General features: G+C 41.2%; 1 protein-coding gene across 7 annotated transcripts in view; it reads left to right on the top strand.

Annotated features, from left to right (window-relative positions):
* TPX2 (TPX2 microtubule nucleation factor) overlaps window positions 1-18,109 on the top strand; it is a 55,778-nt gene that overhangs the window by 32,899 nt on the left and 4,770 nt on the right. For 5 of the 7 annotated variants that reach the window (XM_078057060.1, XM_036121825.2, XM_036121824.2 and 2 more), the window contains 5 exons: window positions 3,654-3,795; window positions 4,666-4,882; window positions 14,859-14,954; window positions 15,976-16,152; window positions 16,483-16,629. In XM_078057060.1, coding sequence (XP_077913186.1) covers window positions 3,654-3,795; window positions 4,666-4,882; window positions 14,859-14,954; window positions 15,976-16,152; window positions 16,483-16,629 — 779 coding nt within the window. The remainder of the gene's footprint in view (window positions 1-3,653; window positions 3,796-4,665; window positions 4,883-14,858; window positions 14,955-15,975; window positions 16,153-16,482; window positions 16,630-18,109) is intronic. The other 2 variants (XM_078057061.1, XM_078057062.1) reach the window with 2 other exon arrangements.

Genomic DNA, 18,109 nt, shown 5'->3' with positions numbered 1-18,109 from the left:
CAACAAACTTTACCACTGCAAACCAGGCACTGTTGGGTGTAGGGGGTATAGCAGTGAATAAAATGGACTTGGTGCTGCTCAATAGCAAGTTTCTAACTCAGTGAGAGAGAGAAATAGATCATTACAAATTATGGTAAGTACTATGAATGTAGAGGGGGATGTAAGAGTCAAGAGAGCGGGGAGATAGGTAGAACATGTCTTTGACCTGAGAAGTCCCTGGCAGTGAAAGCAGTTGAAGATCCGGAGCAGAAAGGAGATAACCAGTGATTGATACCTGCATGAGCAGGTAGGGGAGGGATACTTAGCTCTTGAGGAGTGCTTGTTCTTTGAAGGGAGGGTGGAAGAGAGAGGAATGGATGTAAATGCTGGCAGGTTTGTAGTCATTTGTCAAATTTTAGATTAGAAAAATAATGAAATGGTTTTTTTTTATTCTAACAAATTTAAATATTAAACATGACTTTCCAAATAATATATGACTTTTATTTTTATTTTATTTTATTTTTTTTGTTAATATATGACTTTTAGAGTCTGATATGCCCTGCTTTTAGAATCTTGTTCCTGGTAAATAGAAAGAAAAATTATTTTCTGCAATTTAAAAAAAAATTTAAATTCCAGTATAGTTAACATAGGTGTTTTATTAATTTCATGTGTGCCAACAATTCTCTACATTACTCAGTGCTTATCATGATAAGTGTACTCTTAATCCCCTTCACCAATTTCACCCATCCCTCCACCCACCTCCCCTCTGGTAACCATCAGTTTGTTCTCTATAGTTAAGAATCTGTTTCTTGGTTTGTTTCTTTTTTCTTTTGTTTGTTTTGTTTTTTTAAATTCCACATATGAGTGAAATCTTATGGTATTTGTCTTTCTCTGACTGATTTATTTCACTTAGCATTATACTGTAGGTCCAACTGTGCTGTTGCAAATGGCAAGATTTCCTTTTTTTGTATGGCTGAGTAATATTCCATAGTGTTTGTGTGTGTGTGTGTGTATGTGTACATGTATATTTGTCTTCTTTATTCATTCATCTATTGATGGACACTTGGGCTGCTTCCATAATTTGGCTATTGTAAATAATGCTACAGTAAACATAGGGGTGCACATATCTTTTTGAATTAGTGTTTTTGTATCTTTGGGTAAATACCCAGTAGTGGAATTACTGGATTATATGGTAATTCTATTTTTAATTTTCTGAGGAACCTCCATACTGTTTTCCGCAGTGGCTGCATCAGTTTGCACTCCCACCAACAGTGCGCAAAGGTTCTTTTTTCTCTACATCCTCACCAGCACTTGTTTCTTATGTGTTTTTTGTTTGTTTTTTGGGGGGGTTTTTTGTTTTTGTTGTTTTAAGATTTATTTATTTGAGAGAGAGAGAGGTAGAGAGAGAGAGAACATGAGCTGGGGTAGGGGTGGAGGGAGAGGGAGACAAGCAGACTCCCTGCTGAGCAGGGAGCCTGATGTGGGGCTCAATCCCAGGACTCTGGGATCATGACCTGAGCTAAAGGCAGATGCTGAACTGACTGAGCCACCCAGGTGCCCCCTCTTGTGTTTTGTTTTGTTTTTTTAAAAGATTTTATTTATTTGACAGAGAGACACAGTGAGAGAGGAAACACAAGCAGGGGGAGTGGGAGAGGGAGAAGCAGGCTTCCCGCTGAGCAGGGAGCCCGATGTGGGGCTCGATCCCAGGACTCTGGGATCATGACCTGAGCCGAAGGCAGACGCTTAACGACTGAGCCACCCAGGCACCCCCCGTCTTGTGTTTTTGACTGTAGCAATTCTGATAGGTGTGAGGTGACCTCTCATTGTGGTTTTGATTTGCATTTCCCTGATGATGAATAATGTTGAGCATCTTTTCATGTGTCTGTTGGCCATCTGTATGTCTTCTTTGGAGAAGTGTCTGTTCGTGTCTTCTGCCCATTTTTTTTTTTTTAAGATTTTATTTATTTGACAGAGAGAGACACAGCAAGAGAGGGAACACAAGCAGGGGGAGCAGGAGAGGGAGAAGCAGGCTTCCCGCTGAGCAGGGAGCCTGATGTGGGGCTCGATCCCAGGACCCTGGGACCATGACCTGAGCCGAAGGCAGATGCTTAACAACTGAGCCACCCAGGCTCCCCTTTTCTGCCCATTTTTAAATTAGATTATTGGGGGTTTTTTGGTGTTGAATTGTATAAGTTCTTTAGATATTTTGGATACTAACACTTTACTGGATATGTTGTTCGCAAATATCTTCTCCCTTTCATAGGTTGTCTTTTAGTTTTGTTGTTTCCTTTGCTGTGCTGAATCTTTTTATTTTGATGTAGTCCCAATAGTTTATATTTGCTTCTATTTCCTTGCTTCAGGAGACAGATCTAGAAAAATGTTGCTGTGGCCGATGTCAGAGAAATTCCTTACTGCCTGTGCTCTCTTCTAGGATTTTTATGATTTCAGATCTGACATTTAGATCCTTAATCCATTTTGAGTTTATTTTTGTATATGGTGCATTTTCTGCAATTTTTATTTAAAACTTTATATAGTTATAAGTAACGGTTGTATGTATACTTGAAGACTGGCTTATTTCTTTTTTTTTTTTTTAAAGGTTTTTTTTTTTTTTTTTTTTTAAAGATTTTTTATTTATTTATTTGAGAGAGAGAGAATGAGAGAGAGCAAGCACAGGAGAGGGGGGAGGGTCAGAGGGAGAAGCAGACTCCCTGCCGAGCAGGGAGCCCGATGCGGGACTCGATCCAGGGACTCCAGGATCATGACCTGAGCCGAAGGCAGTCGCTTTAACCAACTGAGCCACCCAGGCGCCCAAGACTGGCTTATTTCTAAAATAAATAGATTTGGTTTCTTTTTTTTTTTTTTTTTGAAGATTTTATTTATTGATTTGACAGAGAGAGAGAGAGCAAGAGCAGGAATACAAACAGGGGGAGTGGGAGAGGGAGAAGCAGGCTTCCGGCTGAGCAGGGAGCCCGATGCAGGGCTTGATCCCAGGACCCTGGGATCGTGACCTGAGCCAAAGGCAGACGCTTAATGACTAAGCCACCCAGGCGCCCCTAGATTTGGTTTCTGTCTCCTGCTGTTATGTGTTCAGATCTAAATTAGAGGATTCATTCTACATAATTATGAAAATTGACAAGGTTGCCCTGGTCAGGTGAATCAATGTTTTCCATGAATGGTAGTGAAGGTCTTAAGATTGATGCTTTGACATAGTTTTTTTTACTTTCTCTATTTGAGTTTCTGTGAGAGGTGTTCTTGGTGTTTTGATATAGATGCTTTTAGAGAATTCACAAAATTGGGAGTTAATACTTGATCTTTAGAAAGGCCTTATTTTAAAGCTGGAATAAGCAACAATCTTATGTGTCAATAACAACCAAAATAGTTGACATTATCAATAGAAAGGCAGCACATGCCTATGCAGTGATGACTCCATCAGACACAAATGGATTTTAAGTTCAGAAAATGATAGTAGAGTTCACCCAAAGACAGCCTTCATCATACTCCTCAATAAAGAGTGCCTGGCGAGAAGGGGCTGCATGTTTGTCAGGTTGGCTGACATGAGCTGAGTGTGGAGAGCAGCCACTCTGATTTGGCATCATGGGCTGCCTAGCCGAGTCAGCACCTACAGTAAACAGGGTCTCGGAGAGCTAGGTGAATGTCTTGGTCTTGCTTTATAGCTCTGTTACCCTCCAAATCTGCTGTGGTCAAGATATCCAGAGACCCACAGACTCCTGTGTTGCAAACCAAACAGCGCACAAGGCCTGTGACCTGCAAAAGTGCAGCGGATCAGGAGGCAGAGGAGCTCGAGAAACTGCAACAGTAAGTCCCATCGCAGTATTTGAGGAAGAGTTCCAAGTACCTGTTTTCTTTTCAGTTCTATAATGGGGATAGTTGCTGTTTTTCTTGCCATTGGAATTTATGACATTTGAGTTACAGGCTCTCTATAGTCTGTGCCCCTGCCTCAATGATTAAAAAATTAGAAGTGGGAATATGGAGATATCCTGGAGTATAAACTGGTAAAAAAACGAATGCAGAGGTTGGGGTGGGAGAACTTACTCAGGATTCTAATTAAGGAGTGTCCTCTGAACTTCGTTTAGGTAGATGCCACCCTTTATGGCTACCCAAGGGCTCATTACAGCTATTATTGGTGGAGGAAACTGGAACATAATGTGGTCAGCACTGGAGTTTGTCTCCTGTATTCTGCTTTCATTGCTTTTTGTACTTCTTTTGAGGAGGGGCAGCTTCCTCTGGGAAGAGAAACCCCAATCTTTAAAGCGGTGGGAATGTTAGAACTGGCTCCTTAATTCTTTGCTCTGGAGGTAGAGACAAAGACTATGGAGAGAGTTGAAATTTTGCTATGCTTGGGTAATCATAATAATTACTATTTTTCTGTTTTGGCCTACTTTGTTGTTTGTATAGCTTTTATTTTATTAACAAAATTTTTTTTGTGGTTGTCATTTTTTTTTTTTTTTTTAAAGATTTTATTTATTTATTTGAGAGAGAGAATGAGATAGAGAGAGCATGAGAAGGGGGAGGGTCAGAGGGAGACGCAGACTCCCCGCCGAGCAGGGAGCCCGATGCGGGACTCGATCCCGGGACTCCAGGATCATGACCTGAGCCGAAGGCAGTGGCTTAACCAACTGAGCCACCCAGGCGCCCGTGGTTGTCATTTAAACTCTCATCTTACAGATACAAATTCAAAGCACGGGAACTTGATCCCAGAATTCTTGAAGGTGGGCCCATCTTGCCCAAGAAACCACCTGTGAAGCCACCCACTCAGCCTATTGGCTTTGATTTGGAAATTGAGAAGAGAATCCAGGAGCGGGAGTCAAAGAAGAAATCAGAGGATGAACACTTTGAATTTCATTCCAGACCTTGCCCTACTAAAATCTTGGAAGATGTTGTGGTAAGAATGGTTGAGGCTCTGCATGCTGGCGGAAACGTCCTGCTCGTGACCAAACATCCAACCGTTTACAAATGTTTGAGTAGATACTATGATCAGGGCATTGTATTAGGAGCTGTAGGTGATAAAGAGACACATCAGAAGTGGATTTTGCTCTCAGGAAAGTTAAAGTTGAGTAAGGGAGACAACATATGTGTAAATAATATAAAATTAGAAGTGTTCTAAGAGAGGTGACAGTTGAAAGTACTATAGGAATTCAAAGGAGATAATGATTTCTTCCAGACAGAAGGTTCAGGGAATGCTTTGTGGAGGAGGGAGCATATGACCCAAGCCTTCACATCATCATCATCATCATCATCGTCTGTTGTTACTGTCATAATCACTGACACTTTCACTATGTGCCAGGCATGCTCTAAGCCCCTTCCATGTATTAACCCATTCATTTTGACCACAACGCCTTCAGGTGATTTACTGTAATTATCACTGGTTTCAGATGAGGCAGTTGAGGTGCAGAGAGTTAGGTGGCATTCCTAGGGCACTCTGCTAGTGAATGGTGGAGCAAGGATAAGAATTCAGGCACTCTAGCTCCAGAGTTCCTGATCTTAACACTTCATTATATTGCCTCTCCATTATATGGTAGAATTTGGACTTGTAGAAATGCAGGTGGACTGGCAGAGCATTCCAGGCAGAAGTAACATAAAAGCCTGAAGGTGGGAAATACAGTGGGGGGTTACTGGAAAGTGGGTGGAGTCCGTTAAGCTAGAGAAAAGAAGTATATCAAGAGGAGCAAGTGGAAACTAGCTCAGAGAAGTGGGTTGTGTGTTGGTGGGCTTATAGTCAGGATTTTAGAGAAAATGTACAATTAGGAAGAGATGCCACAGTCAAAGAATAAGTAATAGAGTTCATCTACATAAGTGCAAAGATGGGTTTTAGATAATTTCTGTGCAGATGGGGAAATATTCTCCTCCTGCATTGGACTGACTTATGTCCAGGTACTAAGAATTTTCTTTTCCCATTTTCTTTCTTTTTGCTTGTCCTTTTGAGTCATCATGGTTTTAAGTGAAACTGTGCACCAATATATTACCTTGGACTGTGTACTTAGTTTTGTTTACTCTATTTTCTTAGCACTAAGTCAGAAGCAACCCAGAGTTATGTTTTCCAGGCTTTAGAAAAGCATCATAAAGCTTAGAAATAGTTCTTCCCCTGTTCCCACCCCTTACCTTCTTTCAACTGAGAGCTTTCTGCATATGAGACCGCCTTCCTTTCTTTCTTTTTTTTTTTTAATAAAGATTTTATTTATTTATTTGACAGAGAGAGAGAGCAGGAACACAAGCAGGGGGGAGTGGAAGAGGGAGAAGCAGACTCCCTGCTGAGCAGGGAGCCCAGTGTGGGGCTCGATCCCAGGACTCCGGGATCATGACCTGAGCCAAAGGCAGACGCTTAACGACTGAGCCACTCAGGCGCCCCCCTTTCTTTCTCTCCCTTCCTTCCTTCCTTCCCTCCCTCCCTCCCTCTCTTTCTTGCTTTCTTTCTTTCCTTCTTTCTTTCTTTCTTCTTTAAGATTTTATTAATTTATTTGTCAGAGAGAGAGGGAGCACAAGGCAGGCAAGGGAGAAGCAGGCTCCCTGCTGAGCAAGGAGCCTGATGCGGGACTCAATCCCAGAATCCTGGGATCATGACCTGAGCTGAAGGCAGACACTTAACTGACTGAGCCACCCAGGCTCCCCTGACTTTATATATTCTTAAAATCAACTCATTTTTAAGGTAATTTTAAAGGGAACATTTAAATCACTATGTAAATGGAACACCAGTACTTTTTGCCATGAATAACAATAGTAATAGCTAATATATAAAGCTTATTTGCCAAGTTTTAGTCTAAGCTCTTCAATTTATATAATAACTTATTTAATTCTCATAATAACCCTATGAGGTAAACACTATAGGTCTTATTATCAATCTGTTCTACAGTTAGGAAATACAGAGATTAAATAATTTACCCGCGATCATAAACTAACCAATGGCAGAGCTGGGATACTAGGTAGTATGGTTTCAGGGTCTGTGCTTTTATATTAAAATGGAAGGTACCTTTTTATTTTTATTTATTTTTATTTTTTTATTTTTTGTGAGTAAAGCGATGGAAGTTTATTAAGTGAAGATACAGAAAAAGCTCTCAAGAGTGAGAGGGGTCCTGACAGGGTTGCCACGGGGTTGCCAACGAGGGCCTTTAGGGTTGGTTTTTTATAGAAAGCTAACCAGGGAACTTAAATCCTTTTGACATCTCTATTGATAACACCTTCAATGGCTTACTTCCTTTTTAGGGGGTAATTATTCTTTGTTGGTCACAGGTGATTATCATAAAGACACCCACCACACACCCCTAGGGCAGGGTGGTCCTCCACCCCACCCCACACACCTAGGGCAGGGAGAAGGTACCTTTTTAAATGGAAAGGTCTTAGGAAATATGTGACTATTAAGAAAAGCAGTCTGCATCCCACCTAACATCCCCTTCCATATTATCCGTCTTACCTGAACTTTATTTTTAGAAACGCTGATTTAGGAAATTGGGCTGGCAGTTTGTTTTACTTTGGACATGCTAGGGTGAAGTGGTACGTGTGGAAGGGTGCCTAGAGTTCAGTAGGAGTTAGTTAAGTGAGATCTTGAAGTAGCCTTGTACCAGGTTATGCCTTGTTGAGAATTCTGGATAAGCAGATCAGCAATGCACTAGGTAAGTAAGTAAGATGCAACTGAATTGACGTGGTGCTCCAGGGAAGTGTTTGCCAAATCCAGCAGGTTCTCAGAATCCTCTGGGGATCTTATTACATAAACAGATTCCTGGGCCCCACCCCTGGAGTTTTGATTTGTTATGTGTAGCATGGAAGAGAGAGAGCCTCAGTGAGAACTTAGTGTCTGACACACAGTAAGCAGTCATGTTGTTAATAGTAATAACTGTCATTTTATCGCATGCTTACCTCATACTGAGTGTTCTATGTAGATTATCGTACTTATTTCTTGAAACAATTCTTAAGAGATAGGTTTTATTTTTAGCCCTATTTTTTGGATAAGGAAGAGACATTAGGAGGTGTCTAGTATGCAGAACCAGGATTTGAACCCATCATCTCCTCCAGCACTATTATTATTCTACCCCACAGTGCTGACTTACCATTGTTTATTTTAGCAAACCCAGCCAGAACTACAAACTGGCTGTTTGTAGTTCTCCCTTCTAAAATTTCCAGTGATTTCACTTCAACTCTTGGTTTCTAGAGAAGCAAAGCATAGGAGACATTAGGTGTCTTCTCTCTCACCCTCTTCATTTTTTAGAAAGGGAGGCTTTGAAAGAGGAATGTGGCTTGCTCATGGAACCATTTTTAAAAGTTGGTGGCAGAATCGAGATTAGGTCCTCTAACTTCTAGTTTGGGATTCTTCTAGCAGAACAGAGGAGCCTGCTTCCCAGAGCCCAAATGCAGCTTGTCTGTTTGCCACTGTTCTTCATCCACGTCCCTCTGGTGCTGAAACTCTTTCCGCGTGTCCTTATGGTATTTCTTGTGCTCTTAAACTTGTGGTTGATGGGTGGCAAGGAGACAACAAGGCTGATGAGAGATGGGCTTGGGCAGCGGTGGGCCATGAGGCAGAGATGAAAAAAGGGCTCTTGGGGCAGAGGTGGAGTGATGAAAACCTTGAGCTCAAGAGTGTGAAATGTGAACTTGGTGCCGACATCTAGTGGGGAGATGGGGCACCACAGAGGTGGATGTGGTGTCGGTGAGGCCAGTGAGTAATTTTAGCAGCGATATTTTAGGGATGACTTGGGGAGACCAGCAGGCTTTTTTTTTCCATACTCCCTGAGATAACATTGCCTCATAGTAATTTCCTAACCGCTCTTGTCCCAGGGCATTTGGGGGCATATCCTGCCATAGGGAGAAGTGCTCACCCCTAACACCCCCTCTCCCATCCCAGGCTGCTTTCCCTAAATGCGCCATCTGTCCACCCACATTGCCCACTTCTAACCACATACCGCTTCTCTAGAGCTATCTTTCCGGAGCTTCCCATTAGGAGCTTCCCCCCGTTATCCTTTAGCTGCATATTCTGCTAGGTTTCTTCAGAGCACTTTTTGAAAATCAGGGAATACCTGATTTGTTACCTTTTCGTTGTCTCTTTTCCTCCACTAGAATGTGAGCTCCCTGAAAGCAGGGACTGTATACATCTGTCTTAGTCACTTTTATATCCCCTGCACCTAATATCGCTGCAGAAGCACTCTGATATTGGGTAATTGAGTGAGTAACAGTACCAGCTGAAATGCACCGGCCTAGGCTGTGTTAGGTACTAGGAATTCAAAGATGGGGGAAAACACATCACTCCTCCTCAAAGTTTTCAGTTTGGTGGAGCAGATTGATATGTAAACAAATAAGGACAGTACTGTCAATCAGCATACATTCACTGAACTAATTACTACTTCTTGTAGGTCCTGTGGAGAATGCAAAGGAATGTAAACGGCCACATTCCTGCCCTCAAAGAGCTTACAACTAGGAAAACTTAAAATAGTAAAACAAGAAGCCTTCTGTTTTTAGAAAACCAAAATTCATTTTTTAAATTTTTGTTTAATTTTTTATTTTTTAAAAAATATTTATTTATTTATTTACCTATTTATTTATTTATTGAGAGAGAGAGAGACAGAGAGCATGTGACCGATGACCGGAGGGAGGGGTAGAGGGAGACAGAATCTCAAGCAGACTCTGTGCTGAGCACGGAGCACGACACGGGGCTCAATCTCACGACCCTGAGATCACTACCTGAGCCGAAATCAAAGAGTCTGGCACTTAACCAGGTGAGCCACCCACGTGTCCCCGCTTTTTAAAATTTCTGATTGAGCCCCCAGTTAGTGTTGATTGCAGTAGAGATGGGGTATGGGTGGGTAGTTGCTGCAGAGTTGATATTCATAAATCACCTTTTCCTCTCCCCCAATTAGTGAGGATTGAGCCCACTCCTAGATAGCTCTTTCGTGGCTTATTTATTAGAGATTTCCGTTGTTCTTTTATTTATTTATTTTTCCAAAGATTTTATTTATTCATTTGACAGAGAGAGAGAGACAGCGAGAGAGGGAACACAAGCAGGGGGAGTGGGAGAGGGAGAAGCAGGCCTCCCGTGGAGCCGGGAGCCTGATGCGGGGCTCCGTCCCAGGACCCTGGGATCATGACCTGAGCCGAAGGCAGACGCTTAACGACTGAGCCACCCAGGCGCCCCTCCGTTGCTCTTTTAAAATGCATCTCTCTGCTGGGTGGATGTAGAGAGGGGAAGAAAGGAAAAGAGGGATTATTTTAGAATTAAATGAATCCTCAGGTATTTATTTCAATTACTTTATGAAAAGAAATGAGCTGGGTGGCTCAGTCAGTTAAGTGTCTGACTTTGGCTTAGGTCATGATCTCAGGGTCCTGGGACCAGGCTCCGCGTTGGGCTCCACACTCGGCAGGGAATCTGCTTCTCCCTCTCTCTTGCCCCTCCCCCCACTCGTTTTCTCTCCCCCCCAGTAAATAAAATCTTAAAAAAAAAAACAAAACCAGGGTGCCTGGGTGGCTCAGTCAGTTAACTGTCTGCTTTTGGCTCAGATCATAATGTCAGGGTCCTGGGATCGAGCCCCACATCAGGCTCCCTGCTCAGCAGGGAGTCTGCTTCTCTCCCTCTGCTGCTCCCCCCTGCTTCTGTTCTCTTCTTCACGCTCTCTCTCTCTCAAATAAATAAATAAAATCTTTAAAAAAAAACAAAAACCCAAGGCCTAGAAGGCTCTCTAATGTGCCCCAAGTTATGCAGATTAGAATCAGAGCAGGGCTAGAACCAACCTCTGAGCCTTGCTTCCTGTTCTTCCCACTCCCGCATGCCCTGAGTGTGCTCGAGCAAGAGACTGGTGGCCACCTGTAGAACAACAGGCTCTTGTTGTTTTATGGTAAGCATTATTTGAAAACCCATTTCATGGACTTTTGTCACTCTCATTACAATTTCTGCTATATGGGATTTCACTGTTCTAGTGATCCTGGATTTCTTTCTTTTTTTTTTTTTTTTTTTAAGATTTTATTTATTCATTCGAGACACAGAGATACAGAGAGGGAGAGAGCACGAGCAGGGGGAGAGGCAGAGGGAGAAGCAGGCTCCCCGCTGAGCCAGGAGCCAATGTGGGGCTCAATCCCAGGAACTTGGGATCATGACCCGAGCCGAAGGCAGATGCTTAACCATCTGAGCCACCCAGGCGCCCCTGATCCTGGATTTCTTTAGAAAACAGCTTCCACAGCAGAATGAGCATTCTCTTTACAGTGGTCACCTTGGCAGGGTATCAATTCTTTTCAATGACTCATACTATACAAAGCATTTTGGAAAAGCCGCTTATCTTGGAGCCTGTGGCACAGTCTTAGATCTCTTCAGCAGTGGCAAATGTTCATATTTTAAAGATTAATTTGCTTTTAAGAGCTAATCTAAATCATTTGGAACTAAAACTAAGTAGTCCAAGATAATAGAGCTGGAAATAGTTTTGCTTAATTAAAAGTAAATATTGAGCCACTACCTTGCATTGCTTAAAAATTGGCTTTGAAGGCCACTCCAAGAAAGACTTTCCAAACATGTTTTAAGCAGTCACAGCATTGTTGGGATTAAGGAGAAGTCTCTCTCCCAAGGTATGAATTAGAGTCCAAGAGTCCAAGGTACAAATTGTTATTCATTTTTACTATATGTATTCAATGAACATTTACTGAATGCCTTATACTTGCCAAGGTCCTTGTTAGGTACTAGGGATTAGTGGAATAACAGTCCGCACTCTTAAAGGCTAGCAGGAGTTGAACATCTAAATACACAAGTGCTGTCAAGTTTTTTATGTACTGTCATAGAACTATATACAGGGAAAGAGGGGTCATTTCATAGGTTCTGGGAGTGGAGAGATCAATTGAAAGCCTTTATAAAAGAAGAGATGCTTCAGTGGAGGCTTGAAAAAAGGCTTAGGTGCTTCCAAGTAGCGGGGACATTTCAGAGAGAACACAAAGTTATTGAGAGAACCAGCATTAACATTTTGGCAACTGCCAGTAGTTCATAGTGGTTGGAGGGTGAGCTGTAGGGAGGGGCAAGAGATGAGGCTGGAGAGTCATGCAGGGCACCATATCATGAGGCACCTTGTACTTCATGGCAAGGAATTTGTTATACTATTGTAGGTAGCCTAGGAGCCATTAAAGAACTTTAAGTCAGGAAGTTACGTGATCCGATGTGTCTTAGACAAGTAGTTCTGACTATATATAGAAGACGGATTGGAGGAATGAGATGAGAAGCTGAAAGACTATACAAGGCTAATGGAATGGTACAGGCAATCAGTGGTGTGGCCTTGTATGGTAGTGAAGAGGTGGAGAGGAAGCAGAATAGAGGGCAGAGGGAGGCAACATACACATGTGAATGTAACAAATAAGGGTTTGATCTTACCATTTTATTTTATTTTATTTTATTTTTTCATCATGATAAGTGTACTCTTTAACCCCCATCCCCTTTTTCTCCCATCCCCCCACCCAACTCCCCTCCCTTCCAGTAACCATCAGTTTGTTCTTTATAGTTAACAGTCTCTTTCTTGGTTTCTCTCTCTCTTTTTTCCTTGGCTCATTTGTTTTTTAAATTATGCATGGGAGTGAAATCTTATGGTTTTTGTCTTTCTCTGACTGACTTGTTTTATTTAGTACTCTACTCTCTAGCTCCATCCATGTTGTTGTAAATGGCAAGATTTCATTCTTTTTGTAATGGCTAAATAATATGCCATTGGTATTGGGTGTGTGTATACACCAATACATATTGGTGTGTATATACACACACACACACACACACACCACAGCTTTTTTAGCCATTTATCTATCAGTGGATACTTGGACTGCTTCCATGGTTTGGCTGTTGTAAATAATGCGGCAGTTTTTATTTTTATATTTTTTAAATTGATCTGGTCATAACCCTTCATTCAAAAAAGCCCAAGAGATACCATTTTGTAGTTAGGATTAATTGCCAGATTTGTGATAGAGTATAAATTCTATGAGAATCAGAGAGTGCTTATGGAACAACTTTCTAAAATGTCTTAGTCTTGAATGACGTGCACAGTATCGTACATGTAACTGAGCCTGCAAGGATTTAAAATGTTGGCAGTGTTTTTGGAATCATGAAGGGAAAAATCTTCAGAGTAGTTGAATGTATGAGAATTATGGAATATAGAAAATTCATTGCTTCCCTTAATCTACTCTCAAAGAGGTATGAGAGTTAACAGCTGTTCTTCCCACATTTTATTTTCTATGCTTAAGTTAATTATATATATTTTAAAAACAAAAAATAATATTCTCTATTTCAGCAACTTGTCCTTCTCCCCTCAATATTGTGAACACCATGTCAGTAATAAAGATTTATTTAATTCTTTTTCATGGCTGTATAATATTCTTTTCTACAGATGCACCACAATTTAAAAAAGGATTTAACTGATCCTTTCTTGATAAATAATTTAGTTATTTGCAATTTTTAATTCTTTTCAAAAATATTGAAGTAATACCTAAAACCAAAAACTAAACTAGAGATCAAATACTAAAGGTGGAATATTGGGTGAGAGAGTATGACCATTTAAAAATTTAATAGGTAATTCCCACCCTCCTCCATCAAATGAATAAATAAAATCTTAAAAAAAAAAAAAAAAAGGAGGGAGCGCTTGGGTGGCTCAGGTGGTTAAGTGTCTGTCTTCAGCTCAGGTCGTGATCCCAGAGTCCTGGGATTGAGCCCCGCACCGGCTCCCTGCTCAGCAGAGAGCCTGCTTCTCCCTCTTTCTCTGCTGCTCCCCCTGCTGTGCGCACTCTCTCTCTCGCTCTCTCTGTCAAATAAATAAAATCTTAAAAAAAAAAAAAATTAATAGGTAATTCCCAAAGGTTGTACCAATTTATGATCTATACTCTTACCCAACTATATGTGAGTGCCGACTTCTCTTTTGTACATGCCAACACTGGTATTAATCAGTCTTACAAATATTACTCAATCTTATAGGTGAAGAATAACCTGATTTAATTTATATTTTTAAAAATTATTGAGATCGAGTCTCTTGTGTATCTTTGTGAACTGCTTGTTCTTGTTCTTTGTCTATTTGTTTGGCAGAAGATAATTTAGCTCTTGTCCAATACTTTTTCCCATTTGCCTTTTGAGGGTGATTTTTTTTTTTTTTAAGATTTTATTTTTAAGTAATCTCTACACCCAGTATGGGGCTCAGACTGGCAACCGTGAGATCAGGAGTCACATGCTCCACCGACTGAGCCAGCCAGGCACCCTGAGGGTGATGTTTTTGAACATAAGTTTTCATTATAGAGTTGTATGAGGAATAAGTTGAAGAAAATGGACAGTATCTATTCTGATCCTAGATACATTTGGAGGTCTTTCTATTTTTATTTTTGAGTGATTAGAGTATAGAAAGGAAGAGAAACAATAAAATATTGGCATTAGTTTGTTTTCTGTTGTGGTGAGTGTTTTTCATAAGCACCAAAAAAGATTGTGATGAATCCTTTTTTTACTGAATATAGTACTCCAGCCATCCCCTTGTTATTTGCTGCTCTTCTGTATGATAATCCACCTTTGGACTGCTACTGTGTTTCAGTATGCTGGGTAAACAGCGATATACTAAAGCCTTTTTTTGATTCCTGGTATGTAAACTCCCCTTTAAGAGAGGGATTTGATCTTTTTTTTTTTTTTTTTTTAGGTTTTTATTTATTTATTTGACAGCACAAGCAGGCGGGGCGGGGCGGCAGGCAGAGGGAGAGGGAGAAGCAGACTCCCCACTGAGCAGAAAACCCAACCCAGGACTCAATCCCAGGATCCTGGGATCATGCCCTGAGCCGAAGACAGACGCTTAACTGACTGAGCCACCCAGCCTCCTCGAGAGGGATTTGATCTTACCACACAGCCTAGTAGAGATTGTTCTGGGATGTCTAATTGAATTGCTTACTCCTTGCAGGGTGTTCCTGAAAAGAAAGTACTTCCAATCACTGTCCCCAAGTCACCGGCCTTTGCACTGAAGAATAGAATTCGAATGCCCACCAAAGAAGATGAGGTGATTCCCTGGGATAGAGGGAGTTCTCTTCCTTCTACTTTATCAATTTAACATTCCTCTTTCTTAAGCTTAATGGAATTCAAAGGCAGTCACTCTTATCTGGAGTTGTCTTTAACAGTGGGTATGAACATTTGATCATCTTTTTTGCTCCCCCAAGAGCAAAGTAATTGGTAAGGGTATGAATCTTCTGGCTTTCAGTAGTGACTGGTTATGCAACTTATTGGATGCTTGTCTATTTCTATAGCATTGAAAATCAGCCTGTCATAACTTGAATAAAGTCGACAAGCCCTGTATTTTATTTTGCCTAAGCTATTGTCACCGTTCAGTGAGGGACTTTTAAAATTCACACTGAGCAGTTATGTCCTCCCTGTCTGATCTCCACTAACCCAAGGGTTGCTAAGGTTACTGTGTAGTGATGGTTCATGAAATTGGAATACATAAACTGTCATTGATCAGGCTAGTATCTTGTTACATCTCCCATTTTATCTATAAATATCCAGAGTTAGGGTAATTTTATAGCAGATCTCAAGCATAAACCTTTTTATAGGTTCATTTGAAACTAAAATACACCGTAATCTTATGTTACCAGCTTGAACCCAAACAACTTACTAGGTCCTATTCTGGGTTTGGCAACCATTAACTCCCAGTCACATGTTTTAGTGGAGTCTGGAGGCTGGGTCAAAGAAGAGGCCAAGGTATATGCTTACTTAGTACCTTTCCTCTGTTCTTCACTTTGTTCACACTGTTTGATCTCATTTCATTTTTACAACCTTCCTGTGAAAAACTTTAGATCCTTTAAGAGTAATTGTGTTAGTCCTTTATCAAATGCTTTCACACTGGTCTCACCCCTATGAAGTGGTAGGTGACTTAGGTATTATCCCTCTTTGATAGAAAAGGAAGCAAAGACACCTAGGAGGTTGAGTAACTTGCCTTAATTAATTTCTCTCAAATACTGTCTTCTGACACCACATTCTGTGGAGGTGAGAGAGAGCTTGTGTCTAAACTACAGTTTTTCCCTTAGGAAGAGGAGGAGCCGGTAGTGATAAGAGCTCAACCTGTGCCACATTATGGGGTGCCTTTTAAGCCCCAAATCCCGGAGGCAAGAACTGTGGAAATATGCCCTTTCTCTTTTGATTCTCGAGACAAAGAACGTCAGTTACAGAAGGAAAAGAAAATAAAAGAACTGCAGAAAGGGGAGGTAGGTGTTTCCATTTCTGCAAGTAGCATAATACTTCCTTTGATCCCTCTAAGAACGTTATGAAGTATAAATAGGGCAAGTTTTTAATAACCCTACTGGCGCAAGGAGATTAGGTGACTTTCCTGTGATCGTGTTGCCAGTTATTGGCAATATTGGGAGGATAACCTAGATTTCCTTTTGAGCCCCTTACTCTTTCTGCTATACATACCATGCTGCTTTGAAAACTGGCCTTTCCTATATTTCAGATTCATCCAGATATTCTGGAGCAGTTCTTGCTTTCTGGCTAGAGAGACCTTAGGATCTTAAATCTTATGTTTTCTTTTCTGTTAGGTGCCCAAGTTTAAGGCACTTCCTTTGCCTCATTTTGACACCATTAACCTGCCAGAGAAGAAGGTGAAGAACACAACTCAGATTGAGCCTTTCTGCTTGGAGACTGACAGAAGAGGTGCTCTGAAGGCACAGACTTGGAAGCACCAGGTGGGGGATGGGAGAGCAGCTAAAATGTTCATTGCTTCATTGTTGGTTTGTTAGAAGAGGTAGACCCACTACACTAAAATTCATCTGAGAACTAAAATACTGGATTATTTCAGGGACTCTCACTCTAAATCAGGGATCAGCAGACTTTCTATAAAAGACCAAATAGTGGGGCGCCTGGGTGGCTCAGTTAAGTGTCCAACTCTGATTTCAGCTCAGGTCATGATCTCAGGGTCCTGGGATCAAGGCCCACATCAGGCTCCCTGCTGAGCAGGGAGTCTGCTTGTCTTATTCTCCCATTGCCCCTCCCCCTGCTCATGTGCGCTCTCTCTCTCTCTCTCATAAATAAATCTTTAAAAAAATAATGAAAAATAAAAGACCAGATAGTAAATATTTTAGATTTTGTAGGTTACATATGGTCTCTGTCACATATTCTGTGTGTGTGTGTGTGTGTGTGTGTGTGTGTAGGTTTCAACCCTTTGAAAATGTGAAAACTAGACTTACCTCAAGGACTGTACAAAAAGGGATTGCAAGTTGGATTTAGCCTGCAGGCTGAAGTTTGCTGACCTCTGCTCCAAGTGATCATCTGGGGAATGTGAGAACCAACAGGCTCTTTTTGCATCAGGAGTTTAAGATCTCATCTATTCCATCTGTTAGATTTGTTCCTTACATGTTCACTCCTTTCTGTTGGTACTTTGATAAGAAACAGTATGGTGAGAATAGATCCTCAGTATGGTATGCTGTCTTCTCAACATAGTGTGCTCTTTGTAGATGACAGGTGATTAAGAACAGTTAATTGGTTGTTAGCTGGTATAATTGGGATCTAATTCTGCCCTATTTGGAAAAAAATTCCCCTGAATCCCTAAGTTTGTCAGTGTTTTTATATCATCACTTATCTGGACTCTGTCCAAAAGGAGCTCTGGGCTAATCTTTCTAGGAAGTCAAGAGATGTGATTGCTTACATGACTGCACATAGGTCCCTTGTTGGTGGTGTTCCCTAGGAAAACTGTTGTTTTGGAAGTAGTAATGAATCTCTCTTTCCAGGACCATGACACAAAATGTCTGTGTGGGGTATTTCCTATAATAAATTTTTTTTTTTATGTTTTTCAAACATACACAAAAGTAGAGAGCATAGTATAATGATCTTCCATGAACCTGTCACTTGGTTCTGTAATGATCAAAACATGGAAAATCTTACTTCATCTGCATTTCTTTTTTTTTTTTTTAAGATTTTATTTATCTGAGACAGAGAGAGAGCATGAGCAGGGGGAGAGGCAGAGGGAGAGGGAGAAGCAGATTCCCCGTTGAGCCAGGAGCCCAACGTGGGGCTTGATCCCAGGACCCTGGGATCATGACTTGAGCCAAAGGCAGACACCCATCTGTCTGAGCCACCCAGGCACCCCTTCATCTGCATTTCTACCTACTTAACCTCTATACTAGATATTTCTACCAACAAAGGACTACTTTGAAGCAAATTCTAGGT

This window comes from Halichoerus grypus, chromosome 10 (assembly GCF_964656455.1).
Source record: "Halichoerus grypus chromosome 10, mHalGry1.hap1.1, whole genome shotgun sequence".
Classification (NCBI taxonomy): domain Eukaryota; kingdom Metazoa; phylum Chordata; class Mammalia; order Carnivora; family Phocidae; genus Halichoerus; species Halichoerus grypus.
The sequence above is the reverse complement of the archived record's forward strand: the minus strand, read 5'-3'. Positions and strand labels throughout refer to the sequence as shown.